At 46.8% G+C, this 23,842-nt stretch overlaps 1 protein-coding gene across 1 annotated transcript in view; it reads right to left on the bottom strand.

Moving 5' to 3' along the window:
• The window catches only part of GPATCH1 (G-patch domain containing 1), a 366,682-nt gene that overhangs the window by 146,332 nt on the left and 196,508 nt on the right, over positions 1-23,842 (bottom strand). Inside the window, exons 13-15 of the mRNA XM_085636704.1 lie at positions 12,660-12,787; positions 12,190-12,326; positions 380-543 (exon numbers count right to left, since the gene is read on the bottom strand). Of these exons, the coding sequence (XP_085492830.1) occupies positions 380-543; positions 12,190-12,326; positions 12,660-12,787 (429 nt within the window). The remainder of the gene's footprint in view (positions 1-379; positions 544-12,189; positions 12,327-12,659; positions 12,788-23,842) is intronic.

Raw genomic sequence — 23,842 nt, 5'->3', positions numbered from 1 at the left:
TTAGTTTGCCTGGGACAATTTGGTCGAGGACCTCAATGGTGGATTTGTTAAAATGATCATTGAGGTCATTTGCATTTTGGGAGAAGGGAGTGAGTTGCAGTTGTGCTTTGACTTTGGACTCCAATTCAGACGGAGGAATAAGGTGAAGGTTTCTAGTCAGTTTCTTGTGTTTAATGGTTTTATGGGGGGGGGGGGGGAGGCGTCGTGTTAGTGATCGAGAAGAGGATGAGGTGATGGTCTGACCAGTCAATGGGGACAATGTTGGAAAGGGAGGCCAAGTCATTGCAAGTAATGAGTGAATGAAACAATGGACTACAAGAATAACAAATGTAGTTTCATTCTGGCCCATATAATCCAAATATACAGCTCTATATTTTACCTTAATAACATTTTGTTCTGATGTGGCACTTTCAAGTTTCGCTTCCAGTGATTCTGCCTTCTTCTTAACATCAACTTCTGACCGAGCGAGACTTATAAACTCAGTAATTGAATCACCTTTCTTTTCTTCAGCAGATATATCCCATCTTGACTGTTTCTTCGTTTCTAAAAGTGAAGTTGAAAAGATCTATCAGGTTACGCTACATCATAAGATATCGTTAGTCACATTCCTTTTATTTTGCTTCTTTGTACCACTTTGGAACTTGTGTCTGAAAACAGTGTTTTAGTAATTAGAGTTACAAAATGGCAGCTGTTGAGTGTAGCCTCTCGTTTTCCAATCACAATCAGCATATTATTGTGTTAGTTAGACATACCTTGATTTTGTGTTAAAGAAGTTTGGATTGGTGGCCAATCAACATGGCCGACCGGACGTGAGCCTCTTGAGCTCCCAGTCCATTTACCCATACATCCTGCATACACCTCCTTCCATCAGCTGGAAACGAGTGTCGGCTGTAACGGACTGGATCCCTGCAGTCGCGGAGTAGTCCCGGGACACGCAACAAGAGCCAGTAGTCGATAAAGCGAACAGGGCCGCATCAAGGAGTGGCGGCTCGGGCCTGTGAGTGAGCACGGCCTGGGGCGGAGGCTAGCAGTCGATCAACCCTGCTGAGAGGGTACGGATATCAAGGCCGAGCGGAGAAGCTGAGCCCTTTCCTTCCCCCCTCCTCTTACCTCTGAAGTGAAATCGGCTGCCAGCGGTGGTACAAGCCTTTGACCACCGCACATAAGGCGGGGGCGGGGATCCGCCATGAGTCGCACATACGCAGCCTTCTCAACAAAGAAAGTAGGAGGGTAGCGAGGAGGCCTCTCCGGGTGCAGTCCAACGTGCCCAACCCGATACCGGCAGCGGCTACAAGTAGAAGGTGACAAGTTTGGTTGACTATTGGCACCCCCATTGATTACATGTATAAGCAGTACGGAGGGAAACATGGTGTATTCCGGAGTGGGAATACTGGAGCAATTCCATCAGCATTTCCAGAAAGTGTATACGGCTGACCCAGAAGTTCGAGCAGAACATTATGAACCATTCCTGGAGGGGCTCCAACTGAGGAGATTCCCCTTGGAGACTCGGAAAGAACTAGAGGCGCCGCTGACTGCAGAGGAGGTACTGGTGGTGATAACTGAAATACCTAAAGCCAAAGCCCCGGGGGGGGGGGGTGGGGGGGGGGGGTTGGGGTGGAATTCCAAATGAGTAATATCAGGTATACTCAGACAAGCTGGTGCAGCCCCCACTGCAGACATTCAGCGAGGCATTTGAAACTAGAGCGTTGCGCCCTTCCATGCGTGAGGGAGAAATCTGCATGCTCCTAAAACCGGGGGGAGACGATCGGGACCCTGCAACGTATCGCCCACTCACAATGATAATCTCTGATGTCAAAATACTAGGCAAGGTGTTAGCTAAGCGCCTGGGCCCACACATGAACTACCTCGTCCACGACGATCAGTGTGGGTTTATATCAGGTCGCAGCACAGGCATGACTAGTCGACCCTTAACGTACATTATGCAAGAGACACAAGCCGATGCTGAGGAGATGGCTTTGGTCTCCATTGATCTCGAAAACGCTTTTGATACAGTGGATTGAGGTTACCTGCAGGAGGTGCTGAGGGTGTCAGGGTTCAGACCGTGATTCTGTAGATGGGTCCAAATCCTCTATATGGACCCTAGTGTTCGGGTTCGGTTGGGCCAAAGTTGATCGACAAAAATGGATACTGGAGCGTGGCACTCGACAGGGATGCACCCTTTCGCCGCTACTATATGCCCTGGGCATAGAGCCAATGGCAGTGTGAGCCAGGCGGGATCTTATGCAATGGGGAGTATGGGCAGGGAATGGTACTCATCTAGTATTGTTATATGCGGAGGATGCGCTGTTCTATGTTGCGTTTCCCCAGATAGCGAGCCCCAAACTCCTCTGGCTCTTAGATGAGTTTGCTAACTATTAGGGTTTGAGCCTTAATAGGCATAAGTCCTTAACCTTCCCGTTGGCAGGGCTGGCTGCGCGAAATACTGAAGACCTGCCGAGGCTTGGTTTGCGGTGTTAGACCGGTCACTTCCGTTACCTGGGCATACAGGTGGCCCTCGGGGGCGCACAAGTATTACACTTAAATATGAATAGGGTACTTGAATCCCTGAAGCGTTCTGTGGCCTTCTGGAACACTCTGCCGCGGGATTGCTGTGGCCAAAATGGTGGTATTGCCTCGGTGCCTCTATATGCTGCAACACTCATTGTGTAATATACCCATGACAGTCTTCAGACAACTGAACTCAGTTTTGGTATCTCTATACTGGGCAGGCAAGTGCAGTAGGGTGGCGTTGCAGGTCCTGTCCAGGCGATATGAGGAGGGGGGTCTGGAGGCACCCAGACTAGACCTATACTATCTCGTGGCACAGCTGCAACATGTGGCTCGGTGGCTTGATGAGGGGGATAATTGGGAGAAGCATTTAGTCAGCGGACGAGTAAAGCCAGATAGCCTACCGGAAATCCTGATGCAGGAGGCGGGTGCTCCCACAGACTTACCATATGTGGGTAAACAGACAGCATTTCTTTGGCAAAAGTTCGTAGAGCCCATACTCAAGCATGCACCATTTAATTGGGAATTAAGCATTTGGATTCTAGCCCCAGTACAAACAATGGTTGAAAATATGACATTTCAGGCTTGGACAGAGGGTGACTGCCGGGTACTGGCGGATCTCTACTCCATCACATTTGAACGGGCATGTGAGGGGTTTGGTTTGGGACAAGGGCAGTATCTCCAATATGCGGGCCTCACGGAACTGGTTAGAACAACATGGCCTACTTATCCAAACGCTCCGCAAACAACTGAAACACTGTATTGATGAGTGGGCGATGATGAGTGTCATTATTATACAAGGCAATGACGAATGATTCAAGGACTCCTCCTCTTACGGCGTGGGCCGCTTGGGATGAAGATCTGCAGACACCCATGGAGGATAAGACTTGGAAGGGGGCATGCACTTAACACTAACAGCATCCTGTAATGCTCGTCTAAAACTAATACATTTTAACTTCCTAAGGCGGGTGTATTTGACCCCTGTGAGATTACATCGTATAGATCCCAACCACTCACATGAATGCCCTAGATGTAACAGGGATAGAGCAGATTTTATGCATTTAGCATGGGGATGTGCGGAGGTACACCGATACTGGTTACGAGAGATTGAGATAATGAGTCCGGGAACTGGCAGACGAGTGGAGGCTAGCCCCATTCACTGTCTGCTGGGCCAAGTACCAAGGCCCAAGAAGTGTAATTGTGCCCCGACTGCCGATAGCTGGTTGAAAGATGTGCGTGAGTGGTCTCTGGCAGAAGAGATACACAGGAAAGCAAGTAGAAAAGATAAGAACCTGGAAGAGGATATTTGTAGCTGGAGAGAATTATGTAGGGAGCTTCTCAACCCAGAGGTAACTGCTAGCGATCAAACTGAATCAAATGCTAGTGACAGCGAGATAAATAGTAGGGGCCGCGTTGAAGTATGACACCGCTGAGGGCGTGCATCCTTGGTAGCCAATTGAACTGCAAGTGTATGGTACTGTCTGTTGACACTTACAGTGATTTGTAATTCATGTGTCACTGGTGTATTCAGCCTGACGAAACTTATATGGCTCTAATGCTGTTTTCAGGTATGTTCCCCGCTCATTTGTTGTTAAAAAAAGAAAAAGAAAGTTTTATTAAAAAAAAAGAAATTTGGGTCTTAAGAAAAATGTATTCGCATTTTTTCTGCTTTGGATTTGAACACTTTTGCAAGAGATTTAAGTAATTGCACATTATCTGAAATAAGGTACTCTTCAAAGATGTCTATATCTCCCTTCTTGGTTAATCTTCCAGGGAGTCTCTGGCCACCACCATTTGACAATGAAACTTGATAAGGAGAACTGCGTGAGGTAATCTTGGAGTCACGGTTCACTTAACAATTTATTTAATATCCTCTTTCATTTAGTGGCTTCTCTGCATATTGAATTCATTGTAAGAAAATTTAGAACATGCCAAAAATGAACATTAGTATCTGAAATCTGTGCTAAGGCCACAATATTCATTGGAGTAAGAAAGGGTTTAAATACTATGGGGTACTTATTAATCTTGTCTTAGCTACCAATCAGGCACAACCTCTTGACATTTTCTCTCTTATGTTGTCTGACCATAAAGCACTGGCTTTTAGCTTCATAGTCCTCATCTTTCCTACTTTAAGTAAAAAAAAATAAAAATAAAAAATGTAATCCCTGGCACAAATCATGCACCCTGGACATAAAAGCTTTGCTTCATCACGATCCTCAAATCTTTTGCCATCCTCTCTCAGAGGCTACAAAAAAGGTTAACTCTTGAATCACCAACTCGCTTGATAAAATAATTGCCGTTAAGAATATCAGAAGTATACTCCGCCTACCTTTGGTTCCCTTGTTTAGACAGAAGCTCAAGGCTATTAAAATTGGTGGTAAAAGATGGAAAAAGAATAGAGGAAAGAATCATTTAACCTTTATCCTCCTTCCCCTTTGAGAATATATAAAAACTTCCGAGTTGCCCTGTGCCTCCTACTACACCTTGTGAGTTTACACAGTTTCAATAAAAGTTTAAAATTTGTGAAATCCTAAGGAATCTCTTAGCAAGAGGGATTAGCTATCGGCAAGCTTGTAGCTAATCACTTTCTCAGTTCTTCCCCCAAAAAGTAGCAACTAATTGCTATTCTTTTCATTCTGGGGACATTCTTCCTGAGACAAAACCCCAGGCCTGTCCCTCTGCCTCGGTCACTTCCAACCTTCCTTCAATCTCTGCTTTCTTATTGCTCTTGCTGGATACAGATATTCACATATCCTAACCATCAAATAGGGCTCCACACTGCCAGGCTCAGGTTTTTTATCAAGTGCACAGTTTCGAAATCAATACGTTTGTTGCATAGGTTGTAGGGATGTTATTAATGATGTTATAGAACATGTCATGAGTGATGTAGTATGTGGGGTAAACAGCTGTACATCGTCAGGGCGGGAGTTATAGTTACCTTTGTGCACAAGTTATGGTTACTAGAGATAACTTCAATTTGAGTGTTTTTTTTTTTAGTTTAAAATGTTAGGTTGCCACTGAAATTGTTACTTAAGTATAACGTCACTTTAGCCTTAGGTTTACCCCTACTCAGTTTATTTCCAAGGGCTTTTTGATGTAAAGTAATATCTTATTACCATACTTAAAGCCAACTCCTTGCCAGGCACTGCGGCCAACCCCTCGCAGTCAAGCAATCCCATGCTGTGCACATCCAACGGTTGGCAGCAGGGCACGGCCCCCGAGCCAAATGTATCTCCCTCCCCGGACTCTAACCTCCGGGGCCAAATACATTAAAACCCCGACCCCTAACCTCCGGGGCCCAATAAATTACCAAGCCACACCTTAAATGGGCCCCGGGAACCCCATCCCCAAGGGCCATACTTTAATTATAGGGGAGGGGGCCAAATATGTTTAACATTAGAAAAGGGGATGTGTGCCCCCCACGCCCAAATGGCCTCCAGGGACCCCAACCCCTTGGGTCATATTTTAATGATAGCAGAGGGGGTGCTTGGCCTCCCTATCTGAGCCTCAAGAGGCCCGGGAACTTCATCCTTGAGGGCCCAATAACTTACTATTAGGGGAGTGGGGCGCGTGACCCCCCTCCCCAGTCCCATATGGGCACCGGGGACCCCAGTACCAAGCATAACGTTGGGGGCTGAGGGGAGAGCCACAGGGCCCCATCGGGCTCCTGCACTCGAGCCAGCATTGCTCACGTCTGGCATGAGCAGCTACTTCTGCTTGCTCCTTATGGGCGGGAGCAATCATAGTTTCCCTGCCCGCAAGGGAATGGGAGCAGGGAAACAGAAGTGTGCTCCCACCCAGCGAGAACATTTCCAAAGCTCCTGGAGGGTAGGAGCACACTTCTTCCCTGCCCGTGGTCCAGCAGGTAGGGATAACCACTATGTTATCCCTACCTGCGGATGGACTCCCCAGGATACGGTTAAAGAGCCAGGCCCACAGGATGGGGTCTTCAGGGCCTTGAAAGGCTTGGGGTGGGGAGGCCGCGTCCTCCTCTCCCCTCTACTTATTGTTTGGCCCTTGGAGTTTGGGTGCCCAGAGCCCATTTGGGCTCGGGAGGGGGTGCAGTGCACACTCCTCCCCTAAAAGTAAAGTGTTTGGGTCCAGGGGATGGGGTCTCCAGGCCCGCTACATGCTAGGGGTGGGGGGCAGTGCGCCTCCTCTCCTAAAAATAAAGTGTTTGGCCCAGGGGATGGGGTCTCCGGGGACCGCTATAGGCTTGGGGAACGGAGCGGAACATGAAGGCACAGCTGCCTTTACTCTCTCTAAGCTCTCAGAAGCTTTTGGCACCCTTGCACATGACAAACAGCTATCCTGCCTTTAAGACGTAGGTGTCACTGGACCGGAACTGACTAGGATTTCCTCTTGTCTGGACAACTTCACATAAGCCATTCATTTTGCTTCAGGTCAGGACTTCCTTCAAAACTTTTTTCTGTTGAAGTATCATCGGGCTCCTCTTGCAGTTCTAATTTGTTTAATGATATGCCATCCCCCTTGTCAGGTCTGTCCATTCATTTGAATTCTCCATGATGACTTATGCCAACAATACCCAGATTCATAGTAATCTAGATTCTACACCTGTGAACTCCTGTTTAAACTTCTTTTCCTGCTTGTCCACTGTGGTCTCAATTCACTCAAAATGAACACTGACAAGACAGAAGTTCTTATCGTTGGCGAAGATCCATGTATTTGGTCTGCCAACTAGGGGCCAATGGATCTGGACCCTGCTTTGATACTAGTCATTGAAGGCCGGAATCTGAGCTTTTAATGTGACCATTCTCTTCCTTCAGTTCACAGATTAATAAAATGTATTCTTTTTGTTTTTATTATCTGCAGCTGCTCCTTGAAAGCACTCTTTTCCTGCCTCTGACAGCTCGGCAAAAAGCAGTTCAAGCAGTTGTTCTCCCTCGTATGCATTAATGTACCTTGCATTATCTGGACTGTCCTGCTTCCTCTGTGGGCTGACTTTCTACAATCCAGAATTGAGTTGCTTTGTGTCATTTTTCAGCCTCTTCATCATTTTCAAATCTCCACTTACCTAGCTTCGCTGAAATGGCTACTGATTTCTAGTCCGATCAAACTCAAATATGTTTGCTTGGTGAATCAAGCATTCCATCAATCTGGTCCCAGGTACATGTATCCACTAGGCTACCTCCCAACCCCCCTTCAGGGCTCCTTCTCTATGGCTTCTATCGCTCCCAATGATTCTCTTGTGTTAGCAAGCTTTCTTTCTCCTACTTGACTGCTAAGTCTTGAAATTCTCTATCACTTCATAGTCGACGGATTGAAAATCACCTGGCCATTTGTAGTCCCGTAAACCTAACTCTTCTCCTTGACATACTGAATACCATTGGCACTGTCTTGGCATCATTCAGCAAGTCCTCTTACCATAAGGAAGCCCTTACAGTTGATATTGCACTCTACAAAACTAATAGTATAGTACAGAATGTCATCACATTCGAACTACGGATTTGGGAAGTATACTTTGGGTGAGCAGGACTATAAAAGATGGGCTCATTTGAATTTAAGGTTGCAGAGTAACATAGGGACTGTTGAAGTTAACAGTTCATCAAAATCCTGTATGCTACTGGCGTCGGATCTGTTCCAACGGTTAGAAAATGCCTCAATTCGTTCTTATGGGCAGGGAGAAATAAATCAATGATATTCTTATTCATGTAGAAGAACCATGTGTGAAGTCCTGGTCTAAAAATAAATAAAAGAAGGTTAAAAGCAGAAAGACGAAGAGTCATTTAACATTTAAGTTTGTTATATTCAGATACAAGTTACCTATCATAGAGAAACAAAAACGATATCTGAACTTCTGTATGTGGTTTGCCTAGCATGGCTTTTGGGTAAATATATCAGTCTCACTAAGGTGCCCCATTAGTTCAATCTCCTTAAAAATAATCAATTGCTGGCCCGTTCACTATCAGATATATCATCAAATTTGTCTCCTGTTAAAAGAGAAGGCCTCAGTCATACATTTAACATTTGTCTGACCATTCAGGAAATAAATTTCTAAACTGACATGCATAACCTAGAACGCCATATTTAAGAAGCTGGCTCTTTATATAGTGGATCAAGACAAGGTACACAATGTAAAGAGTCCAGGCAACTCCTATTGGTTTACGGAGGCACAAATTATATCTCAAATGCTCTCTTTGGTGGTAGTGTGGGCAAGCATTTAGGCGTATCAGAGGGTAGTTATAAGCATTTACTGTATACACACTCAAGAATAAATCCGAGACCCATTTAGAAAAATACGTCGTATTTTTATATAAATTTTGATACTATGAACTTTGTTATCAAGTAAGTACTTTTGCAGTTATGAATGTTTACAGATAAGTAAAAGGGTTGAATACCATGCGTGTCTATGCAGCAATACTTCACTGTGGGAGAAAAGACATATGTTGCATACAGTTATTTGCGGTCGGTTTCTCTGGGTCTCTTTCGGAACTTAAGGTTGTAGTGGGCCAAGGTACAAAGTACCACCAGCAGCTACTTGTTATATGCTCTGGGGTGACCAGTTGCAGAGGTGCTGGTCGGGTCAGTAGCTGCTGCACTGCGTTGGTTGAAGGAAGGGGGGCCACCTAGAAACAGGCTGCAGAGGAGGGGGGCTTTAGGGTAAGTCAGGAAACTCCCAACGAGGGGCTCAAGTCATAAGGCTCCTGGGGACAAGGGGGCACAGCTGTTTTATCGGTACCCGGACTGGGGTGCTCAGGTGAAGAGTGAAAAGGTAAACTGGGCTCTGTGCGACCTAGAGCCGTGCGGGTGTCGGGCTCGCCGGTTGAGGGTGCAAAATCAGGAGAGCTGGGCCACTCAGGAGGTGGGTCACTGTGGTGCCGACATCCCTAGATAGCAGCTCAGTCTCGTTGTTGTTGGAATCTGGATTGGACTCTCACAGTCTTTTTTTGTTACAAGGGGTCGGGCACCCCAGGAATTGGTCCTCTGCACTCTGGTTGGCCCTGGTGTTCTCTCACTTGGTGGGGGGAAGGATCTGATCTTCAGGAGCACATGGTACTTTTCCTGGCGGGGACTGCTGCAGTGGGCTGGCCAGGAAGCGGCAACTCAGTCAACCTGATTTTGCGTGTCTGTGCCTGCAGACTGCAGAGGTGTAGCTCCTCTACTCCAAGGGAGATTGCTTGCCAATTTGCCCAGGGTTGGCAGTCTCCCGGGCTTCTTGGAAGCTAGTCAGCTTCAGGACGAGTCACTGGTCATGACTGTCAAGACTTGGTGCAGGCGGGCATGGTTTGGCACCAAAAGTCCACAGCAGTCTTCAGTTCTTGCTTTTCTCGCGGCTCTCCTTTGTCCTCTCTTCTTGATCTGTGGAATCTAAGTTTCTGGGGCCAGGGGTGCCACCTAAATATCCAATTTAGGGGCATTACGGGGAATGATAGGTTGTAGCCAATGGGCTATCTACCTTTAGGGTTACTACACCTTCTATATGACCACATCATGTGGGAAGTGGGCATAACCCTGACCCAGAGAGCCTAATTCGCCAAAACTAAGATGGTGGAAATCTAAAAGCAGTGTCCACTTCAGGTAGCCCACCTTAGGGGTTGTACTAGCCTGAGAGGGGAACATGCCTCCTGACTAGTTAATGTTCCCACCAGTCCTAGTGCCAAATGGGCCCATGCAGGGGGTGGCATTTCCCCTGTCTGGTGAAGCCTTGGGTCGCATATCAAAGGCGGCAGAGGCCCTTGAACCCACCTGCCTTGATATGCTGACTACTTAGTCATCCTACTTTGAAAAGGCAACAACCCTCTTGATGCATGCATTAATAAATCCATCACTGGAATAAGTGTGGGCTTATTAATATGAGATGTTTGATAGCAAACATCTCTAGTTTCAGTGAAGCCATCATGTAGCTGGGGAAATCGTAAACATCACTGTCCAGCCCATGTACTCAAAATGGCTTCCCCATCGACGTGCATTATCTAAGAATCGACTTAGACATCACAGGGGCATTTCTGTTCATGCATATATGTCCACACATATTAGTATAGAGCACCCTGCATAAGGGCTGTAAGGCCTGCTGTATGGGTGGCTTACCTATTCTGCATGCAGTGTCTGCAGGCATGGCACACATGGGGGTCGGGCCATGTGTGTCTTCACTTTTCTCTGCACCATGGCACGTAGTCTGCAATGGCAGTCTGCATGTTGGTGCTTAGGGTGGCACAATACATGCTGCAGCCCTTAGAGACCTTTTTAAGTCTACCTGCCCTAGGGACCAGGGGTACCATTTACTAGGGTATTACAAGGGGTGCTAAAGGTCTTGCCAATTGGGGGAACAATTGTACAGTTTTAGTGAAAGAGATCTGGCACTGGGGACCTGTACAGCAAGAATCCAGTGCACTTCTGTAAAACTTGCATCAGATAACAGGCAAAAAGTAGGGTTGACCATGTCAAAAAGGGGCACCTTCCTACACCATACACCTAGGCCTACCCTTCTATTCGAAAGACATATCAAATAGAAATACCAAAAGCAAATTACAGATGAGTCTTAAAATACCAAAAGTAAGAAAAAAACAAAACACTGAACCAAGTCTTCTTATTCTCATCTCCATGACTCTTGAACAATCTACCAGAAGACCTCAGACTTGGTCATGGAAATGATAATTTCCTAACTGTCATGAAAAGTTACTTGTCTGTTGCAGTAACTTCGATTTCTGTATTGATAGCCATAAGGCTCTTCCGCTAACAATAAGGGATGACTCTGGCAAATTGTGGATGGTTCCAGAAATTGTAAAGGTTGAACAGTGAGACTAAAGTAAAGTGTATGTTGACCCACTACATGCCAGTCGGTACTACACAACTACATAACCCCATGGGTTTTCCAAAAACCATGGATCAGAAGTAGTATATTTCAGGAAAATTCTGAATACCACCCTATCTGAAATCTTTAATACAAATTCACAGGAGAGTACTTATTAGAAGTATGATAGATCAGCACTAAAGGTTGGTGCAATAAAAGTTCATTTTTACAAATGATTATGACTTTTCCATATGAATATTTCCACGCACTTGGAATTAAATGGTGTTTTGTCGTTTACTTATTTTGTGTTCCCTTTACTCTTTTTATATTGCAATATAGAAAACAATCACATTTTGGTCCTGATTTAACTAATTGTGATGACAACGATATTGACAGCTACATCATTTTTCAAGATGCCAATTAAGCTGCTGAGTGATTTTGCTTTTTTAAATAGACAAATTCATTCATTGCATATTGTCTTCCACTGAAACAAAATGATGAGTGGAAAAGTGTGGCTCAATGATTAGAGCTGCAGACCCTGATGCAGAGGTCTAGCCCGGGACCAGGGTTCAATTCCCCGCCTCGGCGGGTCTAGGGCTCAAAAATTCCACGGACCTGATAATTCTCGCCTCGGTGCCTATTCCAATCATGGAGTCCCACTCGCCAACTCTGGGCAATAGCTTGCTTAATCTCCACAACGGCCCCCACAACGCTAAGGATGCCTGGCCTCCACCTTGGGGGTGCCCAGGAGTGGACGCCTCACAGGGAAAACCAGGATGGGTTCCACAGCGGTATTCGTACAAGCGCCTTGAGACCCTTGCGGGTGAGTAGTGCGCTATACAAGTATCAAATTTACATTTACATTTACATGCTGGAAAACAACAATCACCATCAGCAGTTCCTAAGTTATTTTATAATGTACAACTTACTGTTTGCATTGCTTAGCTGTGGCTCTCGCTCACTTTTAATTTCTTTTGCCACTGATGAAGACGTCTCCGGTACAGTTAGGAAATTGAATACAGAATATTTATCTCGTTTCACCTTCGGTAAGCCAATAATCGTTGAACTGAAAAAAGTAAAAATCAAATGTAGTGTTACAAATCAAAACAAAGCAGATCTGTTGGATATTTCCTTTCACAAGGCAAACACAGAAGGATGAGTTACAATTAAATAGGTGCAGAAACAGCAAGATGCTGGTTTTGTTTCCGAAATAACAAGACCACGCAAATAGAATGAAATGCAGTAGAAAACAGTTGATGCTTATTTAAACATAAGCATGCTGATTTTAATGGAATGGACAACATACAAAGGCTTTAGACACTTATTAACAGAAAAACTCTCAAAATGTCATCAGTCAACACAGCATACCAGAAGTCAATCTAAATAAATGCCAGCATACCCAGGATATGGATCCGGAATATTGAACCTTTTGCATAACAGCTTCTCAGGATGCCACTCAAACTTGTCTCTGGTGAGTTTGCCAAACATTTTCATTTTCACCGCGGCTTGCTTGTCATTTACATCACTCTGTGGAAATGAAATATTTTAGTTATAACAGGCTCTGTTAAAGAAAGAATCTTATAAATCCATCTTAAAGTGCCACCAGATTGCTATGTGTATTGCTGTACTGAATGCAAGCCTTGTGCATGCTTGTCCCACTAATATCACACCAATCAAAGTGAGCATCAATGTGTTACACCTCAATTCCCAGGTATTCATGCCATAATCGGTTTCATTTCAAAAGAAAAGTTATTCCCTTCTTTTCTCATAGCTCTCTCCTCTTATGAGGGTCTAATGGTAAATTTAATTTTCTGAACAGTAAGGAGAAGAAACATGTTTGTTGTAGTATCTTGAACTTCTGTATTGTAAGGGATAAGGCCTTTTCGCTGACAACATGTGATAACTATCGACTTGTGGATGGTTACCGAAATTGCAAACGTGAAACAGTGAGACTAAAATGTATGAAGGCCCACTAAATGCCAGTTGATACAACACAAATACGTAACCCCACAGTTTTCCAACAACCATGGATCAGAAGTAGGATATCTGAAATGAGACCAATCCAGGGTATAGTTATAAGAAAGAAAGCAGTTTAGGGCAGAGGCAACTAAAGGCGTTTTATCCTTTCAAATAGCAGAGAGGGTAGTAAGACACATTACTATCGGTCAGGTGACCCTAGCAGCTGTTAAGGGTCTGTGTGAGTAAAAAGCATAATCGGGGAATATTGAGTGGTGCAAGGGTTCAACTCCGAAATAAGAGTGGGAAGACATTGGAAAGGTGCTATTATGTGGTGGTTGAATGGGTCACTGGTACCCACAGCTCCGCCAGCCTTTCAGGGATAACAAACAGTTCCCAGGGGATAATAGAAAGAGGGAGTCCAAGGGAGTAGAGTTAGCAGAGAGAGTGATGAGTGCTATCAAGGGCAAACTCAAGATTCAGAAAGTGATGACAAATGACAGAAAGAGGTTTGACAAAGGATTTGCACATAGGGGCAGGCGGTAATGGGTACTTTGACCCAGGCGGCCAATCAGCAACCACTGTCATTTAACAAGGGGCCGCGAATGTGTTGCGGGCAAAAGGTGCCTCAAGAGCCTCACTCAGAGGTCAGGTGCAGGGCAAAAAATATCCTCTGGTAACCTACCCAACCCCTATCTGTGAGAAAGTGGCTCTGTATATACTGTTCCCTAACAGGTACAGGGTGTACAGAGTCCACAGTCCCCCAGGGGCTGATAGAGGTTAAAGTTAGATATGACCTTACTCTCTAAAGTGGTAGCTTGGTCGAGCAGTAAGGCAGTACCAGAGGACAGTGTAAAGCATTTGATGTACACACTCAGTCAGCAAATGGTCTCACACACTCAATAACTGAACTCTAGGTCAATGGTTTATATATATAAAATATATGCTTGTTTTATTTTTAGAACCACAAAGGGAATAAAAATATACTTTCTCAGAATGAGAGGTTGAATATAAATACTTTTGCAATAAGCAATGGATTTTTGTAAATAGTCACAGTTGGTTGCAATAAACAATCCTATTTCCTAAACATAACAATGCATTGAGCTCAATGGTAAATTCAGGTTATTTGTAATAAATTACTTTTCAGATTACTTTTGGAATTCCAGGTCTGGTTCCTAGATCCAGCCCTGGGACAATATTCAGAATCAAGTGGTGAAAGTCGACTTAATTACTGTACTGATTTTTAAATAATATTTAGCTATTTCAAAAGTTGATACTTAGAAAATATTTCAAAGAAAACATTCAATGGATCTCTATGGCAAGAAATTCAAGTTGCAGGTAGAGTACTTTATCGTTACTTTTGTAATCCAGGTCTGGGTACCTAGACTCAGCACTGGGGTCTTTATCAGAAACAGGTAAGTAATTACGTTTGCAGAAATTGTACGATTTTAAAAGAATATTTCAAGATTGCAGAAATCAACACTTAGAAGAAATTTCACAGAAAAGCAGTCAATGGTTTCCTATGGAAGAAAAAGGAGTTAAAGGTAAGTGTAGTTGTGGGTACTTTTCAGAGTCAGTGCTGGGCACCAAGATCCAGCACTGGGAGCTCACCTAAGAGCAGGTGAGTAAATTCGTTTTTGATACTCAGCTGATTTTTGGTGAATATTTTGAGTTTTGAAAAGTTCACACTTAGAAGAATTTCCAAGAAAAAGCCAGCCAATGTTGCCCTATGAGGAAAATGAAGATCGCGGTTTAAGGGTAAGTTCTCGACTGGCAGAGTTGAAGTTCTGGGCATAGACTCAGGGGTCTCCCAGTGTCAGGTAGGTACAGTCAGTTCACCCTCAGCGGTTTCAGGACAGCCGGGTGCAGAGAGAGTTAGGCCCAATGTTAGCCTATGAGGAATAGGGGGGCCTGGTTTGGTGGCTGCTGACTAGCAGGCCACGCGGCTGTGGGAGCTGGGCTCCTGGTCACTCACTCAGGGCAAGTGGGGAAGTAGGCTAGTGTAGAGATTGCACTGCCAGGGCCACTCGGGCGGCTGGGTGCAGGGTGCTTTTGAGCCGTCGGGCGCTCAATGGAAATCAATGGGAATGTTCCGGTTAGGAAAAAGGCTGCAAGCTCGGGGACGAGGATGCTTCAGGTGCCACCACCACTTCGAGAGGTAAGTTGGGTAGTTGTAGGTTAGGTGGGTACCCCGGGATTGGGCACAGGGGGCCGCAGGGCGCCGGGTGCAGGGGTGCCTTTTGATGTCGGAAATCTTACCCTCTTGTTGATCGCGGTTGGGGTGGCACTCTGTTCTGAGGCTGCAGGCTTCTTCCGGAATGTCGAAGGGGGTCCTTGGGTGCCGGACTCGGGGTCACAGTCGCCGTGGGGTCGTCCTCAGGGTCTTTGTCCACTCCGGCACTGGCCAGGCTTGGCTGGTGCAGAGTGTGCTGGTGTGGAAATTTAGCTCGCAAACTGAACATTATCTGCGCCATCTTGCCCCTCCCCAGCACCACGCGCAACGAATGCACGGCCGCCATTTTAGGCACCCCGCTCTCTCCGCTCACTCTCGACCGCCAGCGTTTTCCCTTGGCGCTGCAAGCATCCCCCGCGCGCCGGCCACCCCCGCTCTCTCATACAGGCCATAAACCCTCTCCTTCTGCGCGACCCTGCTACGGAACCACTTCCAACCGACAACCCATACATGGTCATGCCTCTCCTTTGATAACCCCCTTCCTCTGCGCCCCATTGTCTGAACTGGTCCCAGGCCATCACCTAGCCCTGCGGATGCAGTTTACTGCCCCTACTGTAAGGGAAACACCCCACATCAAAGGGATTACAGTAGATCAAAGCCCCTACCCCCTGAGACCCGGCCAGTTGCACACACCCCGGGAATTAGCGGAATTCCCTGCTGCGCGATAGCCATCTCCCACTGCGGGTAGGGTGGGAACTTCTACTGTATCTATGTGTGGGATCGGATCTGAACCGGGGCTCCAGGGGATATTCCCCCGTACTTCAAAAGAATCTCAAGAATGTACTATGTGTAATAAAGCAATAAACCAGTGTATAAGAGACCAGGTCTCAGAGATGCGGTTAGAGCACCTCGTGACGATACCTTGCTGTCTGATCTGATGTGTTCTGCTCCGACGGAATAAAACCTTGTTTCCTGCCTTCCAGTCTCCGGCGCCTGCCTCTTTTATTGGTAAATTATCGAGTGGTATGAGAGGCGATTATCGCCGGGCAAATACTTGGAAGGTTATCGACTGAAACTGCCGCTACCATTTAACAATTGGCGTCCCAAACGTGGGGCCCATCAGCGACACGTGGATCCAGTGGGAGAGGTCCCGACGACAGAGTGAACGACTGCAACGATCGGGAGAGCTCCTGCCCAATAGACCCTCGTCTGGCAGCCGATCATCCGAACTTCACTGGTTCCGAGCAGACCTCTCTCGAGTGATCTACGGTCCTGACTGGGAACCATCAGGAGTGCCGCGGCAAATACGGAGAATAGAGGACGATCGGGCGCTGGAGGCGGAAGACGAGAAACTGTCCATGCGGTCCGGGTAAGGTCGTGAAACACGACAAAAGTGCGAAATAATTGATTGATTGTTTGAATACTAGTATTGCTCATTGATTGTTCTTTTTGAGATATTCGCTGTCTACAAACGGGGAGGAGTAGAAATACTCTCTCTCTCTCCCTTTGCAGATAGTGAAGGGTAGGTAACGCAGACTTTTGTCCCCATTGAAACCCGTCGTGCCTATCTTTATCTCCCCATTGATTGATTGTCCGAACATTGATTGTTTTGAAGAATAGTGCTTTTTGAGATATTCTCTGTTTGCAAATAACGTAGAATAGGAATATTCTGTCTAGTCTTTGCAAATAGTGAAGGGTAGGTAACGCAGACTTTTGTCCCCATTGAAACCCGTCGTGCCTATCTTTATCTCCCCATTGATTGATTGATTGATTGTCCGAACACTAGTTGTTCGATATTGGTTCTTTGGAGGTATTCTCTGCTTACAAATAACGAGGAATAGAGATATTCTGTCTAGTCTTTGCAAGCAGTGAAAAGATAGGTAGTGCTGACTTTTGTCCCCGTTGAAACCCGTCATGCCTATCTTCTCCCCACTGATTGGTAGTTGGTTCTGCCCGGACCGCTTATTAGAGGTGAACCACCCGGCTCCACTGGAAGGCACCCCTAATAAGGACATGTTCACTAAATATGGACTAGTCGCCGTGGCTTATAGCAAGCTGTGGCATAAATATACCAAGAAGGAGCCCGAAAGTCAGTGGCCACTGATGGGATCCTTCGACGACCATAAGATAGAAGCGCTAGAAATAGCTCTGCGTAGCAATAAGACGACGCCTACTATGCTTGACAGTATTGGCATGTGGCGCAAAGAAGCGACGCAACGGAAAAAGAGGGAAGAAGTAAAAGCAGAAAAGGAATTACGAAAGGCAGCTCACCTTGCCGCTAAAAAGTTAGAAGAAGACATAAAGGAGAGAAGGGAAACTAAACTAAGACAGGAGCCCGAAACCTCAGGCCAGTACGCTGTTAGGACCCCTTCTTTGCTCTACCCTGTGTTGCCCTCCAAGCAGCAAACGAATGACGAATTACTGTTAGGTCCCCCGACCATTTACATGCCCCCTCCGTATGCACCCTCCCAATCAGTAGTGCAACACCCACAACCCCCGAACACGAACGAAAGCAGTACAGGGGCCTCGGCCCTCACGGCCTCCGCGCCGGCTGAGCCTCTTGTACTGAACCCAACGTCGGCTACAACGCTAGATGACCATGAGATGAGAAAGAACGATTCCACCAGAATGAATCGATTAACTAAAGATGAACGAGCAGGAATTGACAAGATAGTAGGGACGCTGGTGGAGCGAAAAGAAAGTGAGGAGTATATAACGGACGTGTATAAATCGTATGCCGACAACCGCAGACGACACTTTGTCGTACGGCTCTGTTATCACGCCCTGAATGCATATGAGGATAGGTACCACGATAAAGGTCCCGAAGGCTTAGCGGCCCTATATAGAAAGGTAGACATCGGAGAAGAAAGAGAGGGCGATGTAGCGAACCTCTTCACTCGTACACTCGAGGTCTACCGACACCTTAAAGAACATGGACAAACAACCAAAACAGAAACCCCCATAGCAACTAAACCCCAGGGAGGAAGGGCCGATGCCATGATGCCCATTAAAGAAGCTGCCCCCTACTGGGTCCCCCCACGGGGTCAGGGAACACACGACGACATCAACCACCAAGATGCGAAGGGAAGGGTTGTATATAACTGGGTCTACCAGCCGTGGGACCGGCAAGATATTTTGACCTTTAGAAAGACCCTACCCGACTTGAGAAAGAACCCGACTGCCTTCTACACTGAATTAGGTACAGCCTTAGGCTCAACGATAATGACGCTAGCAGATATCGACTTGTTCTTTGGGCTATGTCTGCCGGCTGATGTGTGGAAACAAATCCGGAAAGTTGACCACGCTGAGCCGTTCGGATATACCTGGGTACAACTCGATACCATAGATAAACAGCGAGAACCAGGACAGAAACCCCCGAAAGCCATCCTAGAGCTCCCAGATAAGATTGTACAAAAGCTGAAGACTCTAATCCCTGAAAGAAAGGTAGACTGGTCGATAGTGACGGCTTGCCGCCAGAAACCCCAGGAAGACGTGTCTGAATACTTCTCCCGATTCGAGACGGTGTTTTCCGACTACAGTGGCCAAGACATGACCACCGCAACCGGACACCACCTCTTTGTCCAGAATTATGTAAAGGGTCTGTCGCCAGAAGTTTCCCAGAAACTACAGACCAGCGAGAGTAGTTGGGCAGCCTCCAAACCCGCAGCAATTCTCCAGATGGCCCAATACTACGAAAACCAGAAAAACGAGAACGATAGGGCGTCAGAGAAGAAGAAAAAGGAATTAAAGGAGAGGGTGATGATAGCACAATTGCAAGGGGTGACAATAGGAAGGGAACCCCCGAAGGAGAACTACCAACCAACCGCCCCTAGAAAGCTACCCCCTAGAGACCATACACCTACACCCTACAACGGACGGAGAGACTTAGATGGGAACCAATGTGCGTTCTGTAGAGGGTTCGGACACTGGAAATCCCAGTGCCCAGTCCTTTTGGAACTGAACAAAAATAGGGACCCCAATAGACACAACCGGAAGTTTGTTGATACCCACCATCAACGCCACCACACTTGATTAGGATCACGTGCAATCGAGCAACGCCGAATACGCTAACCAGATCGCTGATACGTACAACGCTCCAGCAAAATAGTATGGTCAAACATTTTTAATAAATTATAAGTATAACAACATTCCGGCAAAAATGAACAGGTTAGAACATGTTTTAAACAACTATTTACATGACAGTCTGCTGCGACCTGCATCCCAAAACATTTTCGTCCACGTGACACCGTCCTCGCCTCTCCTTCCTCGAAGTTGCAACATTGGCCTGTTTTGGGCGGTCCCTTTTAGTTGATTTTGGGCTATAAAAGCCATGCAGGAGTCCCTTGACATCAGTGGCGGCCGATTGTGCGAATAGGCCGGAGGCTATACGAAGCGCCGGAGGGCTGGTGCCCTGGCGGGGGGAGGCGACGCGGACGGACCTCCCCCACCTCCCCAGGTGGAGGCTTGCCAGGCACCCCAACCGTCTTTCACTCACCGGCCAGCTAAGCTGCACCTAGCCATCTTTTTCATCGGCCTGCTGAATTTCACCCTGGCACGCTGTGCGGGTCTTCCCAGTCACTTCTTCCTTCAATAACGGAGGGTGCCCTGGCGGGGGGAGGCGACGCGGACGGACCTCCCCCACCTCCCCAGGTGGAGGCTCGCCAGCAGATGAGGGCACCCCAAACCACACCTTTCACACGTCGGCCAGCTGGGTTGCGCCCTGCCACTTCATTCGCCGTCCGGCTGAGCCGGCACCCCTGCACGCGGCCGCCAGGCAACCACCCAAGGACAGGGTTCACCAGGACTGCCGCTAGCACCCGACGCGGGGAGTGGGCCCCCGCAGCCAAGTAAGTAGGGGCCCACTCCGATGATGATGTCCTCCGGACTGCTGTTGTCGCTGCAACTGATGCCACTCCGGTGGCAGCACCACCCGAACTGCTGCTGTTACTGCTGCTGGCTCCTCTCCGGTGACTGTACCGAAGAGCTGCTGCTACTGCTGCCCTTGAACTCCGGCGGTCGACCCCTCCGGTTCCAGGCCTGGCCCACCGTGAGACAATTCTGGACTCGAAAGCTTGTTTGCTAGGGCATGGGCCCCACCCTTGACAGAACGCTCCCCTCAGCCTTGCAGAATTGGTTGGAGTCATTTGACGTTCGACTCCTGCGGACTTCCGGTAAGGACAAAACCACCACCATTGCCCTTTTTGCCCCCGGGCGGCAGCCACCTTGCCTCCGCTTGATACAGTGAGACAGTAAAGCGTCGGCGGAAGAACCCGCCTGCTGCCCCGCCCTAAGAACAAACCGTGGCATTGCTACAAGGTTGCAGTGACGCAAAGTTGACGCTAACGAAAGTTCTCGAACTACCGAAAGGGATTCTGGTTCAACTGCTAATTCATGGAAAGACTTAGACTGTGCACTAGCCCGACCCCGCCCTAAGATGGCGCTGATGTAGGAGTGGCCTACAACTCCTTGTGGCGTTCCAGTCACGTGACCTTCGTGTTAAAAAGAGATATATATACATGTATGCGATGCTTCCACACATGGCGGTGGGGGAGAGGGGGGGGGGAACCGATTTTTATGTTAATCCAGTGTTGCTCATGTTGCTCGACGCCTCTCACACTGTGGCCGGTCTATGGCGGCTGTAGGCCCGTATTTCCATACTGACATTGTTTTAAATAAAGGGCTTCTTAAAAAGGAATTACGAACTCAGTGTCATGACTAATCATCTAGGTTGTTGAAGGTTTTTCTTTTGAATAAATGATCGTTACTCCTAAGCGAAAGCATACGGATAATACAGACACAATTTGCCTAAAAATCTTTTTGTTTAACGGAATTTGTACCCATCACGCCTGCCCTTTTTCCAAGAATTGTCAAATCAATAATGAACTATAACTTAAGGTATATGTCGCATGCAAGGTATGGTATCCTGCACCATAATACACGACCAATTGAGAAATACATGCACGACCAGGGAACGCGAATTTAGGAGATGAATGAACTAGAGCATCTTTGCCTCAAACTAAAGAATAATGGGTCCGTGGTATTACCCACCCCTGCGGCTAGCCTGGTACATGGTAGGTAGAACCTTTCGTGTCTGCGCGCGCTGGGGTATTTTGAATACTGCACCTCCCCTCCCCTCTTATTTCCCCTCTATAGGTCACGACGAAGTTCCGACTGAAGAGTGGAGTGGACATGGACCGCACCAAGTTCAATATCAGGGAAAACATAGACAAATGTTGCGAGATAGTGCGAAAAATTACAGATCATCATTGGGAACATGGAAAACTGTATGACGTGATTGTGCGTGTGTACTACGACTATACGATATGAATGTGTATGCATTTCATGTTTGGGTCACTTGAAGAGAGCGTCATTGTATGATTGAAGTACTCGTCCACCGATCAAAGGGAGGAGAATAAAGGGTCAGACAACCCATAAGATAAACTACCAAATACTAAAGGTACGCAGCATTGCATAGGAATGGAGGACAGGAAAGGAGAAGGTCCCCGTGCTCAACGCAGCCCTGAGTCCCCGTCTTGATGCATGTACTGTCACACCCTATCCAACATTTGTGTGTACGTGATCACCGAATTTATGTATTTTCCCCGCTTGTGTTTTCTTACATGGAACAGACCCATGCTACTCCATGTTGTGTGTGCACCAAGTGGCCTATTATCTTACCCATCTCTCTCTCTCTCTCTCTCGTTTTGTGTCGTATGTATGCCAAAATAGCCTACTTGATGCACACGTCTCTCTCTCTCTCTCTCTCCCTCTCTCTCTCTCTCCCTCCCCCTCCCTCGCAAAAGACTCTCTCTTGCACTCTTTTTCTTCTTAAATAAATTAACGACATACACCTCTTTGGTAAGTGTATAATTGGCCTGAACACGGTGGTGTTCGAACAAACTGACAGAAACAAAAACGACCATACTTTACCACGTTACTACCTCTCCTCTCTGCGAACGTTAAGCCTAATCAGCTGAGAAGGAAAGGACGGGTAAGACGACTGATGTCTCCCAATCTGACCCTCAACACGGGGACTATATGTCAGTGGTTTTTTGTTCTTAAAGGATACCATCTCCACCACTCAGAATTACCCCTGACCAGTTAGCCCGAAATAGAATGTCTAAAGCACCCTGTTCTCCCAGAGATAACTCCAGCCCTATACTAGCCGTCTCAGAGTATCCCGAACGAAACAGCTGATGGCCCTGTCTTAAACCGATAAAGGGTCACCTACTGTATGGAAAGGATACTCATGAACACATGACAGTAGCACCTCACACTTACGGGTATTACCAAACCTTGTATTATAAGGCGCAGAAACCGACACCTAGAAGGCCAGACGATGGGCAGGGACACCCACAGAACCCTGCACCACCGCAGTAATTAATAGATTAGTAACACACACATTAACATCAGAGCTAATAGGCACCAATCATGTAGTAGCAGATAAGAACATTTCCGCAACAACTCAGTGGTTGGGAGAGAGAATGAAGTACGTAAATGTCTTCCCTGCCAAGATCTCTAAGACTTTCGTTTCTTATAACCTATTCAAGGATAACCTGCAGCCATCGGAAGAGAGGGGTCGGATGTGACGCACAGTCTGGCTGCGGATCATAAAACATCTATGACATCGACCAAGGGGGAAGCGACGAAGCAACAAGAGCGTGAGACGAGGCACCATTATCAGAACGATGAGCGCGAAGGGCTACATCGAGGCCCCTGCTCACTGACCAGCGTGCCTGAAGTCTTAACCCGTCGGGCCCGATTGATGGGCCCAGTGCTGAAAAGATTCTGCTCTCCTTGGTCCGCATTTTTGATCTGATCCCATGCCACCCCATTCTCTCTTCCTCTTTCATTTGGACTATGACTTTGACCTACTACCGAGGAACAAAAGGCCGGCACCCTGTCTCAAAAGTACCTGTGGTGAACTGTGTTAAGGAACAGGACTGTGATCAAAGAACAGTGAGTGGTCCCACCCTGCCACGTGAAGAAATCGGATTTGAGCTGGACCTTAGTTCCACCGCCGGTGCTCAACAGTGCCAACGAAAGAAGAACAACAATGAGAGCTTACCAGTGATAGCTCTTTATAAACAAGGACACTGGAAAGAAGAACCCATGTCAAAGTTGAAAATCCTCTCCCAACCACCTTATTATATTAACTATCTTCTTATCAAGTTTTCATGATGTTGCATCAATCACTTCCGACTGTACACTGAGAAGTTAAGAAAATGTAACTTTGTATAGTAACATTCATACAACACCAGCCATGTACACAACTATACTGTAACTTTGAATGTACTTCCTCCTCGCCTGCTTCATCAAACTGTATGAGACAATGTACAAATGTGTCAGATTACTCCTGCCTACCCTAAAGACTCTGTATCTTTAAATGTGTGACGAACATTGACGATACTGTAACTGAAAGGCTAACAAAGGCGAATATTGGCCGGACAAGC

This window comes from Triturus cristatus, chromosome 12 (genome assembly GCF_964204655.1).
Source record: "Triturus cristatus chromosome 12, aTriCri1.1, whole genome shotgun sequence".
In the NCBI taxonomy this organism is placed as follows: domain Eukaryota; kingdom Metazoa; phylum Chordata; class Amphibia; order Caudata; family Salamandridae; genus Triturus; species Triturus cristatus.
Note: the sequence above shows the minus strand (reverse complement) of the source record. Positions and strands in the feature narration are given on the sequence as shown.